The sequence below is a fragment of the Vombatus ursinus genome, unplaced genomic scaffold (genome assembly GCF_900497805.2).
Source record: "Vombatus ursinus unplaced genomic scaffold, bare-nosed wombat genome assembly UNPS02001287.1, whole genome shotgun sequence".
Classification (NCBI taxonomy): Eukaryota; Metazoa; Chordata; class Mammalia; order Diprotodontia; family Vombatidae; genus Vombatus; species Vombatus ursinus.
In genome coordinates this window covers 12,899,219-12,921,859 of record NW_020941065.1, presented here as the reverse complement: position 1 = coordinate 12,921,859, position 22,641 = coordinate 12,899,219, and the positions used below count along the sequence as shown (strand labels likewise).

The 22,641-nt window shown below is 44.9% G+C and overlaps 1 protein-coding gene across 2 annotated transcripts in view; it reads right to left on the bottom strand.

The window, feature by feature from the left end:
• Positions 1 to 22,641, bottom strand: part of GRK3 (G protein-coupled receptor kinase 3) — a 136,368-nt gene that overhangs the window by 8,525 nt on the left and 105,202 nt on the right. For both annotated transcript variants that reach the window (XM_027863335.1, XM_027863341.1), the window contains 6 exons: positions 22,012 to 22,078; positions 21,366 to 21,466; positions 20,676 to 20,742; positions 19,000 to 19,095; positions 8,348 to 8,510; positions 4,316 to 4,452 (listed from right to left, as the gene is read on the bottom strand). In XM_027863335.1, the coding sequence (XP_027719136.1) occupies positions 4,316 to 4,452; positions 8,348 to 8,510; positions 19,000 to 19,095; positions 20,676 to 20,742; positions 21,366 to 21,466; positions 22,012 to 22,078 (631 nt within the window). The remainder of the gene's footprint in view (positions 1 to 4,315; positions 4,453 to 8,347; positions 8,511 to 18,999; positions 19,096 to 20,675; positions 20,743 to 21,365; positions 21,467 to 22,011; positions 22,079 to 22,641) is intronic.

The window sequence follows — 22,641 nt, the reverse complement described above, 5'->3', positions numbered from 1 at the left end:
CCCGCCAGTGCTACACACAGAGATGGTCATACCCTCAATCTCACCGTCACCCACAAACGCGCTCCCTCCGCGTTCATGAAGTCTGAAATGTTCTTATCTGAGCACAGTCTGCAGTCATTCCACCCCTCCCTTGTCATGAAGAGACAGCAGATCCCTCTGCTTCTAAGGTCTTCCTGGGCGGTCACCCTTGCCCTTTCTGGGCCATCTGGATCCCTTTCTGATCTTCACAGCTCCACTCTTCACTGCCCCTTCTCTCCCATCTCACACTACCATGTGCCTCTGCCACTGCTCCACCCGTGTCTCATCAAGGGGTGGCCCCCTCCTTATGGAGACTGACTCCTCTGCCTGCCCAAGTGATCCCATTCCACACCCTCTTTTTCTTTTTCCTTTTCGCTTTCTGCATCTGCCACTCTTGCCTAATTTCAAGTCATTCCCATTTGGCTGAAACTCAAGCCTTAATGAACCTTACCTCCCTCAGCCTCCTCTCTCCTCCCACAAGAGGGCTGGGGAAGGGGAGGTCCAAACCCTCCCAATGCTGTTCTTTACAGAGGGCAGAAACTGGGCTTGGCTCACTCGACTTGGCATCTGCTGGCCCTGGGCCGGGGTCCCCGGGGTGTCCCATCCCCATCCCTACTTTCCTGACTCCTTCTGTGTGTTGTCTCCCCTTTTAGAATGGAAGCTCCTTGAGGGTACAGACTCTTTCTTTTTATTAACTGTATCCCCAGCACTTGGCACGGTGCCTGGCCCACAGCAGGCGCTTAATAAGTGTTGACTGGATTGGATTGGATCTCATCCAGTACATTGCCTCCTTTCTTTCCTTGTCTTCAGGCTGCTTCCCTCCTGTTTACAAACACACCCACGTCTCATCTTCAAAACTCCCTCATTTGATCCCTCCATCCCTAAGCCGTCTTTCTATCTCCTTCCTCCCTTTTGTGGTCAAACTCCCCAGAAGGCAATGCACAAGGTCCTCCCTTCCTCCCAGGCAGTCTGGCTGCCGGCCCAGAATCTAGCGGCCTCTTCCAGATGCTCCTTCTCCCCAGCCTCTATGCAGCCTCCGACGCTGTCGACCCCCTTTCTGTGACACCCTCCTCTCTCTAGGATCTGCCCTCCTGGATCTCCTCTTACCTGCCCAAGATTGCTCAGCTGGATCTTGGCCCAGGCTATGCCTGTTCACCGTGGTCATCCTCCCAGCCCCCACAAATGTGTAGCATTATCTTTAAGCTAATGATCCTCAGATCTAAGTTATTATTATTAGAGTTGATGCCGATTCGGAGGCAGTGTGGCAAACTGGCTGGAGAGCTGGCCTCATCCTTACTTATCCAGCCCTGGCCTCTCTCCCCAGGTCAGACTGGATGTCCCGCAGATAGCTGTAAACCTCAATGTGCCTAAAACTGAACTCGCCATCTTTGCCCCCAAACCCTCCCTCCCCCTCAAGCTCACAAGCGAGGGGTCATCCCTGACCCCTAGCTCCTTTTCACGGCCAGTCTGCTGATTCCACCTCTGTAACGCCCCTTCTCTCCTGACGCTGCCACACCCTGGTGCAGGCCTTCATCACACCTGGACTACTGTCATAGCTGCTGGCTAATCTTCCTGCCTCACATCTCTCCCCACTCCAGTCCAGCCTCCACTCAGCTGTCAGACTGATCGTCTGACCTGAGCACGCCGCCTCCATAGTCAGTACACTCCAGCAGCTCCCTATCACCTCTGGGATCAAACGTAAAACTGGATCTGGCCCCTTCTTACACCTCCTTCACCCCCACACAGGAGACACTCACCTCCTCACTGCTCTTCATATAAGATGCTCCATCTGCTGACTGGCCGTCCCCCATGTCTGGAATGCTCTCCCACCTCTTCTCTGCCTCCTGGGCTTCCCTGGCTCCCTTTAAGTCCCAGCTTCAAATCCACCCCCTTCCAGAAGCCTCTCCCAATCCTCCTTAATGCCTTCTCTCTGCTGATTATCTCCAATTTACTCTCTGTATAGCTTGCTGTTTGCATGCTGTCTCCCCAGACTAAACTGTGAGCTCCTTGAGAGTAGAGATGATTATTGCATTTTTGTTTGGTTTTTTTTGGGGGGGGGAGATGTTGGCCCTTTTTTGGATCTCCAGCACTTAACACAGTGCCTGGCACATAGTAGGTGCTTAATAAATGCTTGATCCTGTGACTTGACTCTATCTCATTTGGCAGAAAAGGAGCTGAGGCCCAAAGGTTCTAGCCAAGTTTGCTTTTAGAAGAAGCATTTTCTCGTACAGATCCACACACGGAGCACGAGAAGCTATTGGGATTCTTTTTTTAGGGAAGCTGAATGCTTGCTGTCACTCAAGTTTGCCACCTTCAGCTGCCAAGACCCATCCGGTGTACCCTTCTGTCCCCCAAGCCGGCCATCCGAGTCCAGGCCTTCTCCTCTCTCCCCTGGATGACTCTCACACCCTTATATTCCTTCTCTCTGCTTCCAGCCTTCCCCATCTCCAAACCATCTCCTCCATTGCTGTTAAATTGCTTCCCCCGCTCAAAAACTCTGCCTGGCTTCCCGGGTCCAGGACATAATACCACTGCTTCTGCGTGGTACTGAAACTGCGTCCCCGTCACCATCAGCTTATTCTCGCTGACTCATGTCCCACGTCGCCCCTTTACTCACTCTCTGGTCCTGCCAAACTGACGTCCTGGCGATGCCCCAAACCCCGTCTTCCAGTCCCCGTCTCCCACACCTCATCGCAACCTCTCAGAATCTTTAACTTCCTCCAGTCTTCATACAAGGGCCACCTGCCCCCGTCTAGTATGGTGAGGACAGTCGCCCTCTCGAAATGCACCTGGATTCATTTACTCATCTCTCTCCGAACAGTGGCCAAGAGAACATGGCTTCTAAGGGGAAGCTTTTGTATTCCCAGGGTCCAGCACAGCACATTCGCATGTAGTAGGCACTCAATAAATACTTGATGAGTTGAATTAAGTTAAAGCACTGGGATAAATCTAGAATTATCACGCAAATATGAATTGTTGTTGTTGTTGTTACTATTATTACTAAAAAGCAAATTCCAATTCAGATGAGGACAGCCTAGTGGCCTGAGAGCTAGCCCCAGCACCAAGAAGTCTCAGGTCTAAGCCCTATCTCTGACGTGCTGGCTCTGTGACCTGAGGTTGACCCACATCCCTTCCCCCTCTCTGGGCTCAGGTGATTGCAGAGACCAGACCCACTTGAATCGGTGGAGGACTTCCTCACCTGAGAGGTCCCTATAGCAATGAATCACAGGCCCAGGCCCTGTCCCTGCATTCCAATTAAGTGTTTTGAAAAGTCCCTCAGGGAACCCAAAAGTTAAAGACAAAAGCAAATACATAATTACCTGCATCCTAGAGTTAAGAAAGCCAAATTATTCTTCATTGCTTCAATATTTCAGATTTGAAATGTTCTAAATGTAGGAGAAAGACCCTGACTTAGGGAAGCCCCTGTAAGACAGGGTGTAAGCTCCCTCAAGATCAGGGAAAGCATTCTTTTAAAAATCTCTGCCCCTGAGCCAGCCCCTCTTGGCCAGAGGCACCTGATTACCATGTGTAATTCAGATGTCTAAATAATGAATAAAGATAAATCTTGGTGCTGAACAGGAACCGGCCTCCTGAATTAAGTCACTTTTAGAACTGTGGAACACAGATTGGTCATTACGTTCCAATCAATTCCCAAGGGCAGTTATTCATAAAGGGTAACCTCACAGCCTAGAAGCCATTAACTGCTAAAAATACAAACCTCACTCCCATTAAACCGCTCATGGTGGAGTGATTTAGTCAGACCACAAAAGAAATATGACAGTATGAAATGAAAGTCACTCAGAATGAAAGGCTGATGTCTGAATCAGGACTTAGGTTAGGCAATGAAATATTTCTGTCATCAATTAGTTTATGCATTCATTTATTCAAGAAAAACGTTCTGTGAAGGCCCCAGCCGGCCCTCCTAGCTCTCAACCGGTCACCCTGTAGTCTCCCCGGGATGTCCCGGGCTCCTTGGAGGAAGCGGGAGCATCTTCTCCATGTCCTCTGCTTACCCTTCATGTCTAATATAGGTCTTTGGTATAGAGTAAGTACTCGATAAAATGCTGACTTACTGAAAAGAACAGTTTAGTTATTTTATTTCTAAATAGTTAAAAAAATATTATTTGGGCATTAAACTTTCATGTTCACGTATACTTTGGTGCCCACTTTCCTTGGAAGGAGCCTTCGAGCACACCCTGAGTCTTAACGTATCCTCCATCAAAATGTCCTTTGGGATTCACAACTACGTCGTTGTGATCTTAGAAAAATAAGGGCTCACATTTCCTTTTGGACTTACCCGTGATTCTCCCTCCCCCCTCCACTCAAGTCTGTTTGGAAAGAGGTAAAAATAACGACGTTGCCACTGCGTCAAAAATGGATTTCCCAGTTTCAACATGTATCCGTGTAAAGTACAGTCCTTCCCTAAAGCATAATCTGTGAAGACATAAGATAGAAGCAAATCAGAGAAACGCTGGGGGGAAAAGCTTTTAAGATGTTATTTACAAAGAAAGATGCATTATAGCTTCTCTTAGAAAATTTAAATTCCACAAATTACACTCAAATTACAACAGCTAAAGTGTTATATACCAAACAGTTGACAAAAATTTATTAAGCACCTACTATGTGTCAGGCATTGCACAGGGTACCAAGGATACAAAGACTAACACAGAATAATTCTTGCCCTCAAGAATACACCTGTAATATGTTGTTGGTGTTGTTTCAGTTGTGTCTGACACTCCATGACCCCATTTGGGGTTTTCTTGACAAAGATCCTGGAGTGGTTTGCCATTTTCTTCTCCAGCTCATTTGACAGATGAGGAAACTAAGGCAAACAGGGTTAAGTGACTTGCCCAGGGTTACACAGTGGGAAGCGGAGTCTTCCTGACTCCAGGCCCAGCACTCTATCCACTGAGCCTCCTAACTGCCAAGAAGCATATATAAATTACATATGTGTTGCCAAATGATTAAAAACTGCTCATGATCCTGATGAGATTTCAAAAGAATTTACCATTCCAGAAAATTTAAAAAAAAAAAAACAACCTTCGCCGAGAATCTGAAAACACTACTTACTTCTCCTTCATTCTCAATTGAACTCCTTAAGAAAGCTGTCCCCACTAGCTGTTTCTCCTCTCCGTCCGCCCTCTTCTTGGCTCTCCACAGTCTGGCTTCCAGTCTCCTCATGCCCCTGAGCCTGCCCTCCTCTCCCCAGCTCCCCTCAAGTTCTTCATTCCACACCCAACAGCCTTCTCTCAACCCTCGGCCCTCCTGACCTAGCTGTCACCTTTGTCACTGCTCTATCACCTCTTCCTGGGTGATTGATCCTTTCTGAGTTTTGTGACCCTGCTCTCCCCTCTCTAACCACTTTCCTCAGGCTCTTTTGCTGGGTACTCACACACGCTGTGCCCATTTATTGTGGGTGGACCCAAGGCTCCCCCGTGGGCATCGTTCTTTCTTTCCCACTACACTCTCACATGGTGATCACCTCCATCATGATGACACCAAACCTTTTCTGTCCAACTTTAGTCTCCCTCCTAAGCTCCAGCCTGACATCACTAACTGCCTACTGAACATTTCAAAATGGAAGTCCCACTGGCATCTCAGACTCAGTGTGCCCCAAACAAGGTCCTCCTCTTTCCCTTCAAATCCATTCCTCTCCAACTCCCTGTTCCTTCTTTAGGTAGTGCCATCCTTCTGCCAGAGATGGACTCCTTGACCAAGCCTCCACCACCTGTATAGTCCCTAAGTTGCTGAATTTTGTCATTTCCATCTCTTGTCTATTTCTCCTTTGTTCTCCCCACACAGCCCTCATCACCCTCACCAAGCCCATTGCTTGGACTTCTCATCAGCCTCCCTGCCTCCAATCTCTTCCCTCTTCAGTCCATCTTCCACAAGCTGCCAAAATGATTTGTCCTAAAGGGCAGGTCTGCCCCCCTATCACTCTAGGATCAAATGTAGCCCCTGTTTGCTCTCTTCACAACCTGGCCCAAGACATCTGCCCAGCCTCAGTGGACATTCTTCCTCTCCACTCGCTCTGTGGTCCAGCCGTCACCCCCCTCCTCACACAGAACACCTAGATCCTGCTCCGTCTCCTGCCCCCTTGCCTCTGCATTGGCCACACCCCATTTCTGGAAGGTTCTCCAAAGCCACGTCCACTTCCCAGAACCCAGAAGCTCTTTCAAAGCTCAGCTTGAGCATAGCCTTTGGCAAGGGGCCCGTCCTGTTCCACTCAGGTATATGTAATGCCTTCCCCTCTCATCTACCCTGCATCTTGTATGAGCTGTCTACCCCATTCCAACGTAAGCCCCTTGAGGGCAGGGCCTCTTTTGGCAGTGTAGAGTTAGTATTGGACAGAGAGCTAGCCTGGGTGCAAGTCTCACTTCTGACATCTCTTGGCTGTGTGACCCTGGGTAAGTCATAGTCACCTTACAGTGTTCTAGGTCAGAGGTGTCCAACGTTGCCTGTGGGCCCTCCCTAGTGAGGCCTGAACCAGAGGAAAACGTAACTGGTAAATGGTAAACAATCCAGGTAATGCGACTGTGGTTTTTAAGTCACCAGGTCATCACCCCAGAGGCCCCAACTGCTCTGGGCAGCTCTGTAAGGCTATATATGGCAGGGAAGGTGCTAATTAAGATGCCCAACTCCTGCCTTGGCAGAAGGGGCTCTCTCCCCTGGGAGCTTCACAGGTCTAGACTCCAGCACGAGGCACATGGTAGGTGATTAAAGGCCAGTGGATCTGGTAACTGATTGAAAATAGGAAATGATTTCCCAAATACTGTCATATGTCAACAAAAGAAAGAACAAGACCGTTTGTGAGTGATGGCCAGCAGTCCTATTCCCAATGCTATAACGCTAACAGAGCAGCCAAGTGCAGCTGTCAGCGCCATTTCTCTGTTCGAGGAGCACAAGGGCAGAACACAAGAAGCCTCCTCGTGGGCCATGCTCTCGCTCAGGGAGCCGTTAGGAAGCATCCCACCCAGGATTCTGATCCTGTCCTGACACTAGCAGATGGTTCTTCTCTCACTGCGACTCCCAGCATGACGTCCCTTTCCCAGTCCCCACAACTCCAGGGCTGCCGTGCAGGAACACAGAAACTTTAACTCCCAGAATCTGCCCCACCACAAAAGTCAAACAAAGGTACTGGGGCTTAATAACATATTTAAGCATGTTACGTTTGAACCAGATGGAGTCTGGGAAATCTGAGTTCAAATTCAGCCTCAGACACTAGCTGGGTGACTCTGAGAAAGTCATTTCACCTCTGTTCGCCCTAGTCTCCTCAACTATAAAATGAGGATAATAACAGCACCTACCTGAGGATCAAATGAGGTCATAGTTATAAAGTGCTCAGAATAGTGCCTGACACATAGTAGGCACTTAATAAATGCTGGTCAACAATTGTAAAAATTATATAAATTTATAAAATTATATAAAATTGGCATAATGTGCTTCACATCATAATGTACTATATATAAAACAGGGCTTCTTAAACTTTTTCCACTTTTGACCCCTTTGAAGCAAAGTCTGTTGGCTTTGTGTGGCCTGAGGGCGTGCACAATGCAAAGTGCACATGCTGTGTATTCAGAACCAAGGCTGCAATGAAGTTGTGACTCGGACAAGTGTTCCAGAAACACCTCAGATTCATCACACATTTGATTTTTAATTAAATTTGGTCATTGCACATTCAGAAACCTTTTACTGTTGCCAAATTATGGGGTCATGACTCACAGTTTAAGAAGCGCTGCATAGAATTTGAAGTGGGAAGGCAAAGGGGCCTGCTGGAGGTTCCATGAGGAAGGTGTCTCAGAGAGGGAAGAGAGACCACGGTCAATCATGGAGGATGTGGCATTGCAGTCGAATACTGAATAATGGGTAGGATTTTGAGAGGCTGGAATGGGAAGTGTCCCGAGCTGCACTCCAGCCATCAGGGAAAGGATGTGTTCAAGATGTGGCTGGAGCCTAAAGTACACATGTGGGGTGGGAGTGGAGGGTGGAAGGAGGTTCTGAAACCCAGCTAAGGAGACTAGAGTTCACTGGGGAAGCAAAGAGGAAACACAAAAAGGTTTCTGAGCCAAGGAGTGGACTGACTGAAGCCACACATGGAGAAAATGCTCCAGGGGTTCCATGCTTAGGGCTCGGGGAAGACCAGGCATCAGGATATTCCTTTTGACTAAATGAAAGATAAAAAAGGTCTGAGAGCTGGGGGGTGGGGGCCCAAGGTATTTCAGCAGAAGCAGCGCTAATTCAAGGCATACAAAAATCTGGACCATAGGAGTACCAGGAGACTTTGAAGTCAGGAGATAAATTATGTCCCAAGCAATGTGAACAAGTTTACCTTCCTCATGGCCGAGCTGCTTATTTTTGGCTCGTTTCCTGGCCTCGATCTTATCGGTGTCTGCATTCACGGCCTCGTAGACTGTCTCGGCTACCTCCTGCTGCCAGCGTTCGGAGATTACCAGAGGGAAGTTCTTGTAAAGCTCCTGATCACAATCTAGCAGCTAATTGTAACAGAAAACAAATGGAGACGCTTAGTGGCTCCGTGTGCCCCTGAGGACGATGAGTTATTCCAGAGCTCTAACGTCACCCCTGGACTCTGGCCCTAACAGTTCACGAGCCTGTGCTTGGGCCAACCTTCCGTGCAGAAAGCCTGAGAGGATGAAGGGTAACGGGGAACTGAAAGTCCCCTGCTGGCCACAGTCAGATCTGCATTGATCAGAAGCCCACGTGGTCCAGAAGCAGAAACTAACTGAAACTTGCCAAGAAAACATGAAGTACAGGCAGGAACATAGTCTATTCAGAAAGTCCCCTTCCAGGCTTCAGCCTGGGCTCAGCATCAGCTCTTACAAACCTGGCGTGAAAGAACGCTCAGTGAATAAGCAGAATGATGGAGTGAGAAGGCCTGATGTGCCACTTACCTGGCCACTCACCCTCTCTGGCTTCAGTTACCTTACTCTGACCACTGAGAGTCTGGGCTAGAGAAACTCGAGATAAAATGTTCTTTAACTTCATGTGTTTTGAGCAATAGCTCTGCTAATGAGATTGATTTTGTCACAACAGCAACCCTGAGATCTTGGAACATTCTGATTAGGGCTAGAAAGTAAACTAACAGTGTTTATATAAAAAATATCCATTTTACATTTCATGATGCTTTCCACATTTTGTTTGGTCCTAAATTCTTCCCTTCTCCATAGATCTGACAGGTAAACTATTCCTTGCTCTCCTAATTTGCTTATGGTATCACCCTTCAAGTTTAAATCATGTACCCATTTTGACTTTATCTTGCTATACAGTGTGAGATGTTGGTCTATACCCAGTTTCTGCCTCACTATTTTCTAGTTTTCCCAGCAGTTTTTGTTAAATAATGAGTTTCTGTCCCAAAAGTTTGGATTTTGGGGGTTTATCAGACACTAAATTACTATGGTTATTTACTACAATATATTGCGTACCTAATCTATCCCACTAATTGACTTGTATTTTTTTGACCAGCACCAGGTCATTTTGATGATTAACTCTTTATAACACAGTTTGACATCTGGTATGACTCAGCTATCTTCCTTCACATTTTTTTCACAGATTCCCTTGATATCGCCCTTTTGTTCTTCTAGATGAATTGTTATTTTTTTCTAGCTCTATAAAATGATCTTTTGGTACTTTGAGAACAAGGGCTAAAAATTTTGAGCTGACTTCAGTTAATCACAAAACTGATTTCAACAGAAACGCCGAACACCAGGACTATAAATGGCCAGTGAAGGGGCCAAAACTGTGCCAAGTTCTTGGGTATCTCACAGTGCTCCACACTTGAAATATGCATGATTTTCTCCCAGTGACCGTGTGTTCTGCGGATGCGTGCTGGAAGCCCTCCACACCGCCAACAAGGGTTCAGTGAGTTGTGTCCAAAGGCACTCATGACTTGGTGGCTGCCTCTCCTAACTCAGTCAGATTGGACAGACCAGGGCCCCGAGGCGGGTGACGGCTTGAGAAGGGAGCCACTTGCTAATGATGAGAGTGGACCCAGAGTGGAGGGGCTGCCTCCAGAGGCCGTGGAGACGTCTGCTCTCACTGGAAGTGGTCAGGCAGAGGCAGAGGTGGATTCTGGGGGCACTTTATGAGGGATTCCTAGACATGCAAAGACTGCCCTGACAGCTCTTCAGCCTCAGAGGTTTCAAAAGCGGTGGCCCTTCCTCAGAGGAGAGACCACTGCCCTGCCCTGCCAGAGCTTGCACTTCATTGGCTTATGCTTCACGAATCTAAGTTAGCTCCACAGAATGAGCAGCACCATAGAAGAACTTTAGGGAAAACTTTGTATTTCAATTTTAATGTGAAGAGTCAGCCATGTTTCCCCTCTGGCAATGGACAGGACCTAGGATTTCCCTGAGAGAACTGATGAGAAAACCCCTTCTCTCTATCAATGCAAATCCCCAATTATCTCTGAGAGGTACAGCCTCAGAGTTTCCTGGGATCACTGAGCTCAGTGTGTATTAGAAGCTGAACTTGAACCCAGGTTTTCTTGACTCCCAAGATGAGCTCTCAACATCCACTCTGCCATCCTGCCTCTTGGTCCAAAGATATTGTTCAGAACTCTTTGTTTTGTTATTTAATATGCTATTTTATATCTTGGGCTTTGAACAACAAGAAAAATTCAAAGAATATAAAAAAATTTTGAGAGAAAATATCAGCAACAATAATACAAAATTCTATTAAAAACATTAAGAATCTACGAATTTGGGGCAGCTAGGTGGCACAGTGGATAGAGCACCGGCCCTGAAATCAGGAGGACCTGAGTTCAAATTCGGCCTTACACCAAACACTTGACACTTACTAGCTGTGTGACCCTGGGCAAGTCACTTAACCCCAATTGCCTAATAAATAAATAAATACATAAAAGAATCTACTAATTAAAAGGCATTGGGGCTATAAAATGAATATAACACAGTCCCTGTACTGAAGAAGCTTCCATTCACTGACACAACATGGCAGAGTGGGCAGGGCACTTGGAGTCAGGAAGACTTGAGTCCAAATTCTACATCATACATTTGTTGTGCAACCCTGGGAAAGTCCCTTCATCTCTCTTAGCCTCAGTTTCCTCATCTGTAAAATGAGGGTTTTGGATGCAGTGAGGCCCCTTCAAGCTCTAAATCTAAGATCCTTCTAACAGGGCCACAGCATATGTAGAGAAGTATAATAAAAGTAAAGAACTGATGGAGACAAAGGACGTGGAAAACACTGGGGAAGTTGACATAGATGCTATGGAGGAACAGACGTTAGGCCTCAGTCTCTAGGTTGGGAAAAAAGAGTGGATCTGCAGATGGGGATGGCAAAAGGAGAAGCTTAGGAGAAAAGCTGGGACTAAATCTACGGCTGTCTCAGATCTGGAAGGAGCCTCGGGGGCCTTCCCACCCAAAGGACATGTCCACAAGAATCCCCTCGACGATGCTGCCAGCCAGGGGTCCTTCAGTCTGTGCCTGAAGACTCTTAGGAAGGGGGTCCATGACCTCCAGCTCTACTTGGGGGCAGCTTCCATGACCAGGGAGGGTTTTTCTTTCCCCAAACCTCTTTCTGTCTCTGTGTGTCTCCCACTCCTCATTCCTAATTCTGGAGTCTTGGCCAGGACTACTCACAGTCCTTTAAAGACCTGAAGCCCCCACCCTCGTGTCCCCCATGCTATCCCCCTTGATGTTTCCATGACCACTTCCTTCAGCCAATCCTCATTTAGCTTGAGGTCAAGGCCTCCACCCCGGAGGTTCTCAAGCTGACTTTTAAAGGTAGGACCCAACACTCTAGATTTGTTCTGACCAAGTCATAGGGACGATGGTCTCCCTCAGCACCCACACGCAGAGCCTGTCTGAATTCGGCCCAAGCTCACTTCCGTTTTGTTTTCTCGGGTTGGTTTTGTGCTGATTCAGATCTTATTCAGCCAAACCACCATCCCCCCTTTTCTTCCCCCTTCTTTACTTAACCAAGCTCAGTCTTTGAGCACAAGTGTAAAACTTTGCATTGATAGCTATTAAATGTCACCTGACTGGATTTTCATTTCAGTGAGCATTTACCAAGTGTGCACTAGATGCTCAGTGATGTTCTAGGGCCAGTGCTTCTTAAACTGTGGGTTGTGCATTTAGGGTTAGAGTTTAAGAAGCACAGAAGGGGTGGCGAGTGGAAAAAGTTGAAGAAGCCCTGTTCTAGGCAATGAAGATACAAAGACAAAAATGAAACTTTCCCTGCCCTCAAGAGGCCAATAGTGTACTGGCAGAAGGCTGGGGTGAAGGCAGACATAATCGCTACATGAGAAATAAAATACAAAATCTGTAGAAAATAAACACAAAGTAATTTCAGGGCAGAAGGAAGCACTACCATTTGGGGAATCCAGAAAGGGCTCCCTTGGGTGGTGGCTTCTGTGCTGAGCCTGCAGGGGCGCTCAGGGATGCCAGAGGTGCTCAGGGATCCCAGAGGCACAGAGGAGGAGGGAAAGCAGTCCTAGTGGGGGGAACAGCCTGTGTGGAGGTACAATTAGGGGAGATGGATCACGGTATATGGAAAATATAAAGAAGCCCCATTTGGATGGAACATTCAGGCCCCAGGGAGAGGCACGGTCTTTGAGGAATCCTGCTGAGATCTTTTGGAGTCTGCCTCTCTCCTACAGCACTCTATAAACTACCCTTCCCAGCTCTGGGCCAGCTGCAACTTTAATAAGTGTGCTAGCTACACCTTTCTCCAGAGAACTCGGGCCTGGGAGGAGACAGGGAATGTATGCCAAACTTCACGCACAAAGACAGGTTGAATAAAGGGTGTCCTTCTCACAGATCTAGCAACAGAAGGGACCGCTCTCTTAAACCTGGCACGTGGAATTATCTACAACACCTGTTCAACCAGAGAGTGGCCACTGCCTGAAGCTCCCTTAACTCCCTGACTGAAAGAGCCTGGGTGTCCGATGACCGATTGTGGAGCATTGAACAGCTGCCTAGGTGAGCGCGGTGATGCTCTGGGCTACACAATGAAAGGCAGATCTAAATGGATTTCAGAGCAGTCAGGGCTCCCCCCCCCGGCTTTAGTGAAACCTCCATCCCAATGAGCCTGCGACCCTGCCAGCATCCCAGGCTGCTGCTCAGTGGGAACTGCCCTCGCTCATCATCTTCCAGGCTTTCTTTTTGCTATCACACAGTGGTTCTTGTTGTCCTGGTGCTCACACAATTCAAACTCAGGCCCTCTGCAGTCAACAAAGCCCAGCCTGGGGCACTCCCTCCACTGGAGACCCCCCTCCATCTAACATTGAATCCTTAACGACTCTCCATTTTTACTACAGAAGGAAGATGAGAAGTTTGTCAGAGGATTTGCTAAAATGTGGATATATCTACATGGCTGTGCGCTTTTAAAAACCTCCCCCATGCACATGTTACACTCAGGGACAACCTCCAAAGAGGGGCCTCCTTACTACCCTGGCACTGCCACTTCTGTCCCAGACTGTCCTAGAAGTCCCCGAGCTCAGGCAGGCTTTGCCCTACTGCCAAGGTGTGGGGCACGTTGCCGGCAGCAGGAGCTGCCAGATCCAGAGGAGGGGTCCCTCTCCACGTGGCTGGCCACGGTAACTCATGAAACGAAGAGATGTATTGAAGTAGCCTTCAGTCTTGTGTGAGAACCTGCCACTTCTGCTGGGATGGGAAAGAAAAGAGGAAAGAGGAGAATGAGAACGATTCAGCTTTTAAAACTATCTGCAGGCATTCATTTTCACTGTCCATATTCTAAAGGTGAGGAATGACCTGATATACTCCTGGAAGAAGTGAGCTCCATCAATACTGAAATTCATGCTATAAATGAAATCAGAAAAACACAACAACTTTGAAAGCCTTAAGAACTCTGACCAATGCAATGACCAACTAGGATTCCACAAGAATGAAGATGGTCACTGCCTGACACGAAGGTGATGGACTTGATCAAGGTGAAGGAGACCCATGGTTGGGACATCGTTCTTGTGGGAATTTACTTTGCCTAACTATGCATAATTGGTATACAGGTTTGTTTTTCTTTTTCTTTTTTTTAAATGGGGTGGGGGAAAGAGAGGGGATGGAGAGAGGTGGGGAGAAAAGAAAACGAATGCTTGTTAATTGAAAAAAAATTAAACATCAAAGCAAAAGACATAAGGCAGTTACAGCTAAATGGAGGATTGGTGGACAGCTTTTCCTTGCAGAGGCAAATAAAGAATTGATGAAGTTTGTTTCCCTGAGCATTCTGAGGCAAGACTTGGCCATCTCCTCTTGTAGAGCTCCTAATAAGCATAAATCAAAAAACTGAAGCTTAAACACCAAGGCCTCTCCTGCAGATGATGCCGTAGGAAATTCTATTAAAAAAAAACTTGACAGGATCCTCCAAATAAGTCATTGTCTGTGACTTTGATACCAAAGTGAACACAAGAGATGGCAGTAACCAATACATTGGACAGTACTCTCAAGATTAAGAAGTGAAAGCAGACCAAGGCTTAGAGATGATTCAGAAGTCTCACTCCTGAATATCATAGCATCAGAGGACCAAAGACTTAGAGCTGGACTTTAGGACTTCAAGTTCAGAACCCTCATTTTACAAATGAGGAAACTGAGGCTGGAGAGGTTCAGTGACTTGCTCAGAGTCTCCAGCACTTCTTCAAGAAGAGAGTCAGAGTGAATCCCAACATCCAGACAGTGTGGTACAGTGGAAAGGGCACTGATGAACTCAGAAGTCCTAGGTCAAATCCCAACTCTGCCATTTACTTGGTGGGTGCTCTTGGACAAGTCACCGCATCCTCAAATGGAAAAGGAAGGAGCTGGCCTATACGACCTCTACAATCCCTTCCACAGTGAAACCTCTGGCCCTATGATCACAATGAATAAAACATCTGTGTCTTAACTGATAGGAAGTTACTGGGAGTCAAGTGTGAATCAGATATCTTGTCAATCAATAAACCTTTATTAAACATGTATTGTGAGTGGGCCTTGTACTAAGTACTGGGGGATACAAAGAAAGGCAAAGGAAGGTCCCACTTAGGTCATTGAATAATTAGAGCAAAGGTCAAAAAGCATCACCACATTAAAATAATAAAGTTTTAAGAGACAGTTAACTTACAATAGCTCCAACCAGACCTATTCAAACAGCTTAATGATTTCAATAGATGGAAACAGATAACAGAAAAGATATTGGTTCAGGGTATTCCCATTTTTAAAGATATTTAACCATTGTAAATCCAATCACAAGAATGAAGAGCATAAAAGAATCCAGAATCTGCCTTGATCGGTAAATACTTTATTTCCTTGCTATGAAAAGAGACACAGCAGCCATGACCAACATAAGTTTGGAATATAAGTCCATTAAAAATGTTAGAGAAGAACGGGGGAAGATTCCAAGTAATCACCTCACAAAATGTTAAAGGGCAGTAGAAGGGAAAACAAGTCTGCAGAAAGCTTGGCATGAGACCCAACTAAGCCAGATTAGGCCAAGAGTATTTGCAGATGAAATTGGAAGGAAGATAGCAAAGAGATGAAAAAAGGATTCAATCTGCCAACATTTTTGGTAATAATAATTTATTTTAATAAATAAGAATGGAATCATTACTGATTGGACTCTTAACATCTCAGTTCCTGATGTGATATAATGAGGAAGTGAAAGCAGCATTTATAAAACTCAAGTTGGTAAGAAAATTGGGTCTGACCAAGTAAACATAGATGAAATCTATGCTCCTAGAAGTGACAATTTTGAAAGGATTTAAGGCTCAATTTAAAAGATGTCTGAAAGAGGGGGAAATACTACCTCCCTGGCAAATAAATTATGCTATTTTAAAATAAAAGTGACAGAGAAGACATCAATAATTACTGATCCCTATTTTGGCCTTCTCTTCAAAGTTCTGAAGTACTGTTTCATTTCAGTGAAATATTAATGCCAATGATCTATACACACACACACACACACACACACACACACACACACACACACACTCTTTCTCAGTAGTAGTCTTGACGAAAGCAGCAAACAGGCTGACCTCTCCTAATTATTTTCTATAGCAGGCTACATTTTTAGTCACACAAGAAAGTGAAAGATGCATAGAATACAAGATCAGATGGTTCACTGTTTGCTGATAATTAAAAAAAAAAGGCAAACTATCATGGCAAAACCAAGATAAAGAGTCCTCCAAAAGAAGACAATACTCTTGGACAGACAGCACCACACATATGACCCTGACAGCAATCTGATTAACAATCTCAACAGAAACACCAACTAGGGATCCATACGGTTCTCCACTCCAAGGAGCTCATAACCTGTGCAAAGTCCAAAGGGAAGATGATCTCCTAAAGATGTAGCTGTCCTATACCGTGCTGATGGCACGAAGCTGCCATTTACAGAATGAGTGACCCAGGGTGCACAAAGTACTTTACATGTACTCTCTCATGTGAACCTCATGACCACCCTGGGAAGGAATTATATGCCGCAGACACTCTTCACCCTATTTTGCTAATAAGGAAGCTATGATGTCAAGAGGTTAAATGAGTTGCTGCTCAGGATCACAAAGCCAGTTATGTACAAGAGGCAGGGAATCCTTAGTGAGATTCCACAATCACTCAAAAAGGATGAGCTTAAGAATCCACACACAACTCAATCTATTGTCCAGCCCAAGCTATTATGTTAGATGAGCCACCCATTAAGGGTATATGTGTAGAAAGGAATTGTGGCCAGTGAGTCATGCCGAGAACCGAAGAGGACAGAGAGGGAGCACGTTCTGCATACTGGAAATTGTTCAATGCTTTCAACAGCCCTAAACCATGCCATGACACAAAATCGATCTTTCAAACATCTGTTATGCCTTACTATGGTGGACCCCAACCCGTGTCTCTCCTCAGTCTAAGTCCAGTGCATTTCCTATTATACCACACTGCCTCTCACAATGATTTGCACGCAAGAAATGATATAAAAAGACATCGATTAGGAAATGTGTGATTGGTCAGTAGTGAGATTGAGAGATAACAGATAGCTAGCCAAGGGTTGCTGTACCTGGGCAAGCTCAGAATGAAAGGGTTTCAGCAAATCAGCTAGCTCCTCAAGAGAGGCTTTACTGGAAGAGATGGCAAGAACTGGACAAGCTGAAAAGACACAGGCAGGTAGGGACCTGTAAGTCACGTCAATGAGATGGAGGAGCTGTCCAAGTGCTGAACTACATTCTTCTCAAGAATTTCAGGTGCTTTGAATACAATGCTGAGACACCAAACCGAAGTGGGATACTTTCCCTGCCCCTTGGAAGCTACAGCCCAGCAAAGGCTTAGAAATTAAGAGATTGTCAGTAATCTTAGAGAAAGAAATTTCAGTACAATAGTGAAGCTGGAAGGCATGTTACAAATGAACACAAAACTAGATAAGACCAGAGGAAGGAAACCCTTCCTAAGAATTTAGCTATGTATGAGAGGCAGGTGATTGGATGATAACTTGATCATATAGTAGAGTCAAGTGATTTTTTTTGGAAGGATAGATGAGATCCAGGTTATGTTTATTGATAGCAAGAAAGGAGTTGGTGAATAATTAGAGATTTAAAATTAGGGAAAAGAGAGGGGGAAGATGATCAAAAGGGCAGGGTCCCAGGGGAAACAGAGAAGGAGTGGAATCCAGGGTATAAACAGAAGGATTGGTTTTGCTGAGGAGAAGGGTCACCTCAATAGACTGGAGCAAGAGAAGAGAGGATAAGAGATGACATGGACGTGTTTCGAGATGCAGAATAGGAGATAAGAAGCAGCTCACAATCAATGGCCAATATTTGCTAAGTAAATTAGGAGGCAAGGTCTTCCACTGATAGGAAGGAGTGGGATTGGAAAAGAAATATTACAGAGAAATGAAGGAATGTAGAACAGCTCCTAGTTGAGTGTGACAGAGATGAGTCTGGAAGGTGAGGGGATTGATTTTCAGCAGTGAGAGCACAGTTGCAATTAGATAATGTAAAGCCAAAGTGAGCCAGGGAGTGACGGCTCTTCCAGAGACACACATTCTGGAGACACACAACTAGAAGGCTAAGTTCCTTCCACGTCTAAATCCTCTATGGCAAACTCTACTGACGCTCACTCACTTGCTGACACATTCAGTCACCACCATGTATATACTATGATCCTTTACTGCTGTGTGACAGATTTCAGGCCCCAGTCTCAGGTTTCCTCCAGGACAGTGCTCAGCTTTCTGCCTCAGCTCCTTTCTCACCTGCATGTACCTGTAGGGTCACTACTGGCCCCTGGTAATCTCTGGTGTTCTTCTGGTTAGCTTTGACCTTCCCTGTACCATTGTACCTTAAAAAAACACTTTGCAAATCTAATGGTATTGGTCAGGAGAGCCCTTATCTGTGATTAGTAAGGAAGTGAGCCTGATTATCTAGGAAGGGACAGATAGAGCCAGTAAACACATACAAGATGAGAACATAGTGGTCGATGATCATTTTTTGGTGCTGAGTGACAAAATTTTACTAAGAAATGCTAACAAGCATCATTTTCTCTTATGATTCACTATCTAGAATAATGTCTTGACTCTACTTGCAAAAATAATAATATGGAAATATCAAAAATTCAAAAGAATATATTAAAAGTAGTGATTACTTAACTGGTGATTGACAACCCCAAAATGATTCATAGCAATTCACTATGGACTCGATTTTAACTCAGCCTGAGAAAACTAAAGATCAAAGAGAACTCCGATAACTGACAGCTTACCTATAACAAATTAGGCCCCACATTTGCAGGGGTTTTACTGTGTTGTAAACACTTGAGGTTTTATTTCAACCAACTATAATTCAAATTAAGAGTAATCAGATCATTTTGAATTTTGTCAAAAATAAATACGTACTATATTCATTTTCAGAATTATTTCTCGATTCCAAGCTAACACTTCCTCAAACATCTTGGTAATGACGGCAAGATATTCTATCAGAGTTTAAAACAACAACAACAAATGCGGTTCATTTTCAACTAAGTGGGAGCAAGAATAAGTCACATAAGTGAGTACCTTAATGCCTTTGGTATCCTCTTCATCAAATGAGCCGATATCAAAAGCATCTGCAGCATTTACCTCACCCCGGGGAGGGATCAGCGGTGGAGGATACTGGGAAATTCAGAGCAGGGCAAAACAATGAGCAAGCTGTGCTTTCTGGTACAGGTGTTTTTGGGGGAGCTGGGGAGCGGGGAGGACATCAGATCATGGGTTTCCAAGGGGCAACAGAAAGGAATGTTTTTCAAGACGAGACCTATTGTATCAAGTATTAAGTTTAAAACCATCATGTGCATTTTTTCTTATACTTGCTTATTCTGATCACAACAAAAAGAATCTCACTTTTCAGAGAATTCGATGAAATTTTTTTTAAAAAATGAATTGATTTTCAAAGTTTTGATTTTTAAAAAATTACTGGGGCCCTAAGATTGCAGATCTTAACAAAACAAAATTTTATTTTGAGAATCATATTTGTTCCAGAACTGCAAGGAGAACACAATGCAACCATTACACAGGCTTGAATATCACCTAATTTGGGAGCCTCCGTCACATGGAGCTCAGAAGAGACATCAAGCATGGAAACCCCTTTTAACTCAATTCTAAGTAGACTGCAGTTGGAAAAACTGTGATTCCAAGGTCACCCTCTGAAGGCCATTATGGAAGAGTGACAACAAGCGCCAGGACTGGAGTGAGAAGATCTGATCCAAGCCCTGGGTTCCAACATGACTAGCTAGGCAAACGTGGGCAAGCCACTTAACCTCTCTGTGCCTCAGTTTCTTCATCTGTAAAATGAGCACAAGGATATTCTGCCCTACATACCGTCGCCAGATTGTTGTGAGGAAAGCATTTTATAACTTCACAGCACTCTGTGGATGCCAATATTATCATCAGAACGTTATAAACCTAGATTCTCTTCCTTTGCAGAGACTTTTGTCCTTTGGAAAAATGAGCACTTTCTGAACTTGTAATCTGCGCGACTTCTGGAGGTTTGTTCCAGCACTAATGAAGTGATTAATATTAATGAAGCTCACAAACACCAAGGATCAACATTATTCACATTAAAAATGGTTTCAGGTACCAATAGTACATGGTGTTGTGCTGGGCAAAAGATAAAAGTCAAACGTAAAAGTTATAATATTTACTCTATGTGGACTGAAATAGCTACACACACACACACACACACACACAAATCTTCCTCTCAGCACACAAACTGAAGTATTTCTCTCAACAAGCTGAAATGGGGAACCCTTCAATTTCAATTCTGTGGCAATTTTAGGCCAAAATTGGCTTTCTCAGATTCAGTTCTCTTCCCTAAATCACCATTTCATACACATGATTAGAAAATATAATTACTCAAATGTAAGAGAAAATATTTTATAAAAAAAGTTTGGGTTTTTTTTTTTTGCCTATTTTTCATTAAATTTAGTATTGCCTGAAACGTAATGGAATTTACATAGGATTGCCCTCTGACCTGATGGGGGTAACTTCCAAATGAATGAGATCCCAGTCACTGGAGTGCTGAGGGTAATTCAAGAATGTAAAGAAAAGCTAAATGGAGGAATGGAAATAGAGAAGGAAGAGAGGCCCGGAAACACTAAGCTGGAGGGAGGAGGGCGGCTCTCCATCAGGCTGTGACGCCATGGTGGGGCCACAGTGAGAGGAAGCAACAACGGGTCTCACAACGGGCTGGCTACCTTCTGCAAGTAGACGTGCTGCCAGTCGACTCCTCTGAAAAATATGTGGCTTTTGACTTCCTCTGCACTAGAGAGAAAATAAACAGTATTAATGAGAACAAGGAGGCCACGTGTGACCCAGAGGCTGCAGGTTCCCCACCCTTGGATTAGGCTCTCTCCTCATCTGTAGTTTGACCCAGAGGCTGCAGGTTCCCCACCCTTGGATTAGGCTCTCTCCTCATCTGTAGTTTCACACCACCAACTGAAGATGGAAGCCCTAGAGACATCTCACCCACAAACGTCCAAAATGGAATTCCTTTCACCTTTCCCCCAAAGGGCCTCTGAACTTCCCTATGGCAACCTCAGGGTCATATTCACTCATATTTTCATTCTCTCTCTCTCCCTCTCCATCTCCCCCAGTGCTAGTATCTAATAAATACTCACTGAACCGCATTGTACTACCTCCCTCACAGGGTTTTTGGGAGGAAAGAACTATAGAAATTAGATCTATTTGCCTTTAATCATACAAGTGAAAGTACCCAACAGACCCTAGGCCCAAGCTGTGTGTTGCCACTTCGGAGATCTATGGTCTTTCATAACAGAGCAGACGCAGGACAGAGCAATGAATAAAACCAGCTTTGGTGAACCCCGAGTCACAGCAGAGGCTGAGGAGACACATGGACAAGAAGGCACCAAGGAAGGAGCGCCTACCCATTTCCCAGGCAGCCGAGTCGCTGGCTGACATCTCTTTGTAGCAATCCTTCCAAAAGGGATTTTAATTCAGGAGAAAATGCATCGGGAAGTTCCACATTCTACGGGCAAAAGGCAACGTCATAAATAGAGATTAAGGCATGACCACTGTAGAGCAAAGGCCACAGCTACAAGCATTGGAGGATAAGCACTGTAGTGACCATTTAGGGAGCTACAGAATATACATTTATTTGAAGGAAATGTGATTATCAGTAGGTTATTATAAACTTCAAATTCAGCATGTGAGGCAAGAGGTGAGTGATCCACGTCACAATGGCCTTTCTGCTCTCCTGCTTTTGTCTCAGCCTTTGGCCAATCATGCTTTAGATTCTGGTCTAGTTTCAATCCACTTGGATCTCAGAAATCCGCTCAAGAATTCTTTTTTCCATATGTTTAATAGAAATGTACACAAAGAGCCTACATCAGATTGCGTGAGCAGGGAGGCAGGGAGGCAGGGGTAGAAAATTTAAAACTCAAAAGTTTATGGAAGTGATTGTTGAAAACTAAAAATAAATCAATTAATTAAAAATTTAAAAATTTTTAAAAATTCTCTTTTCCTCCACTCACTCCTGAAGGCCAGCTCCTCAAACATGGCAGGCTGCCTTACCACTGTAAGTGTCATCCGGTCGATCTCATGCTTGTCTTTGGTTTTGTGTTGTCTGAAAGGGCTGTGACTGTGGAAATAAATCAGATTGGAATCACATTTAGGACCAGAGAATACATTGTGCCAATGAAGCTGGATTAATCTTTTCTAAATTTGCACTTGGTAACTCTTTATCTTCAAAAGATGACTAGCAGCTGACTGGAGTCAGGAAGAGCTGAGTTCAAATCCAGTCTCAGATATTTTACCAGCTGTGTGACCCTGGGCAAGTCACTTCACCTCTGCGTGCTGCAGTTTTCTCACTACAAAATGGGGATAACAATAGCACCCACCCCCTAGGGTTGGTGAGAGGTTCAAATAAGATAATATTTGCAAAGTACTTTGCAAATCTTAAAGCATTCATCAATGCTAGCTGTTATCGTTCAGAAACACAGAATCAAATGCTTTTACAACAATGTGGAATAAGTTATCATTTCCATGACAATGTGACTGATTTAAAATATTCACATTTTTCCTCTAGGAAATATTCTTAAAACTGAATTGGGGCTTCAGTTCCTTCATTTAGATAATAAGCTCTTCTAGTTAGTGTCTTGACAAGATAATAATATAATCAGCAAACAAGTAGGAAACATCAGT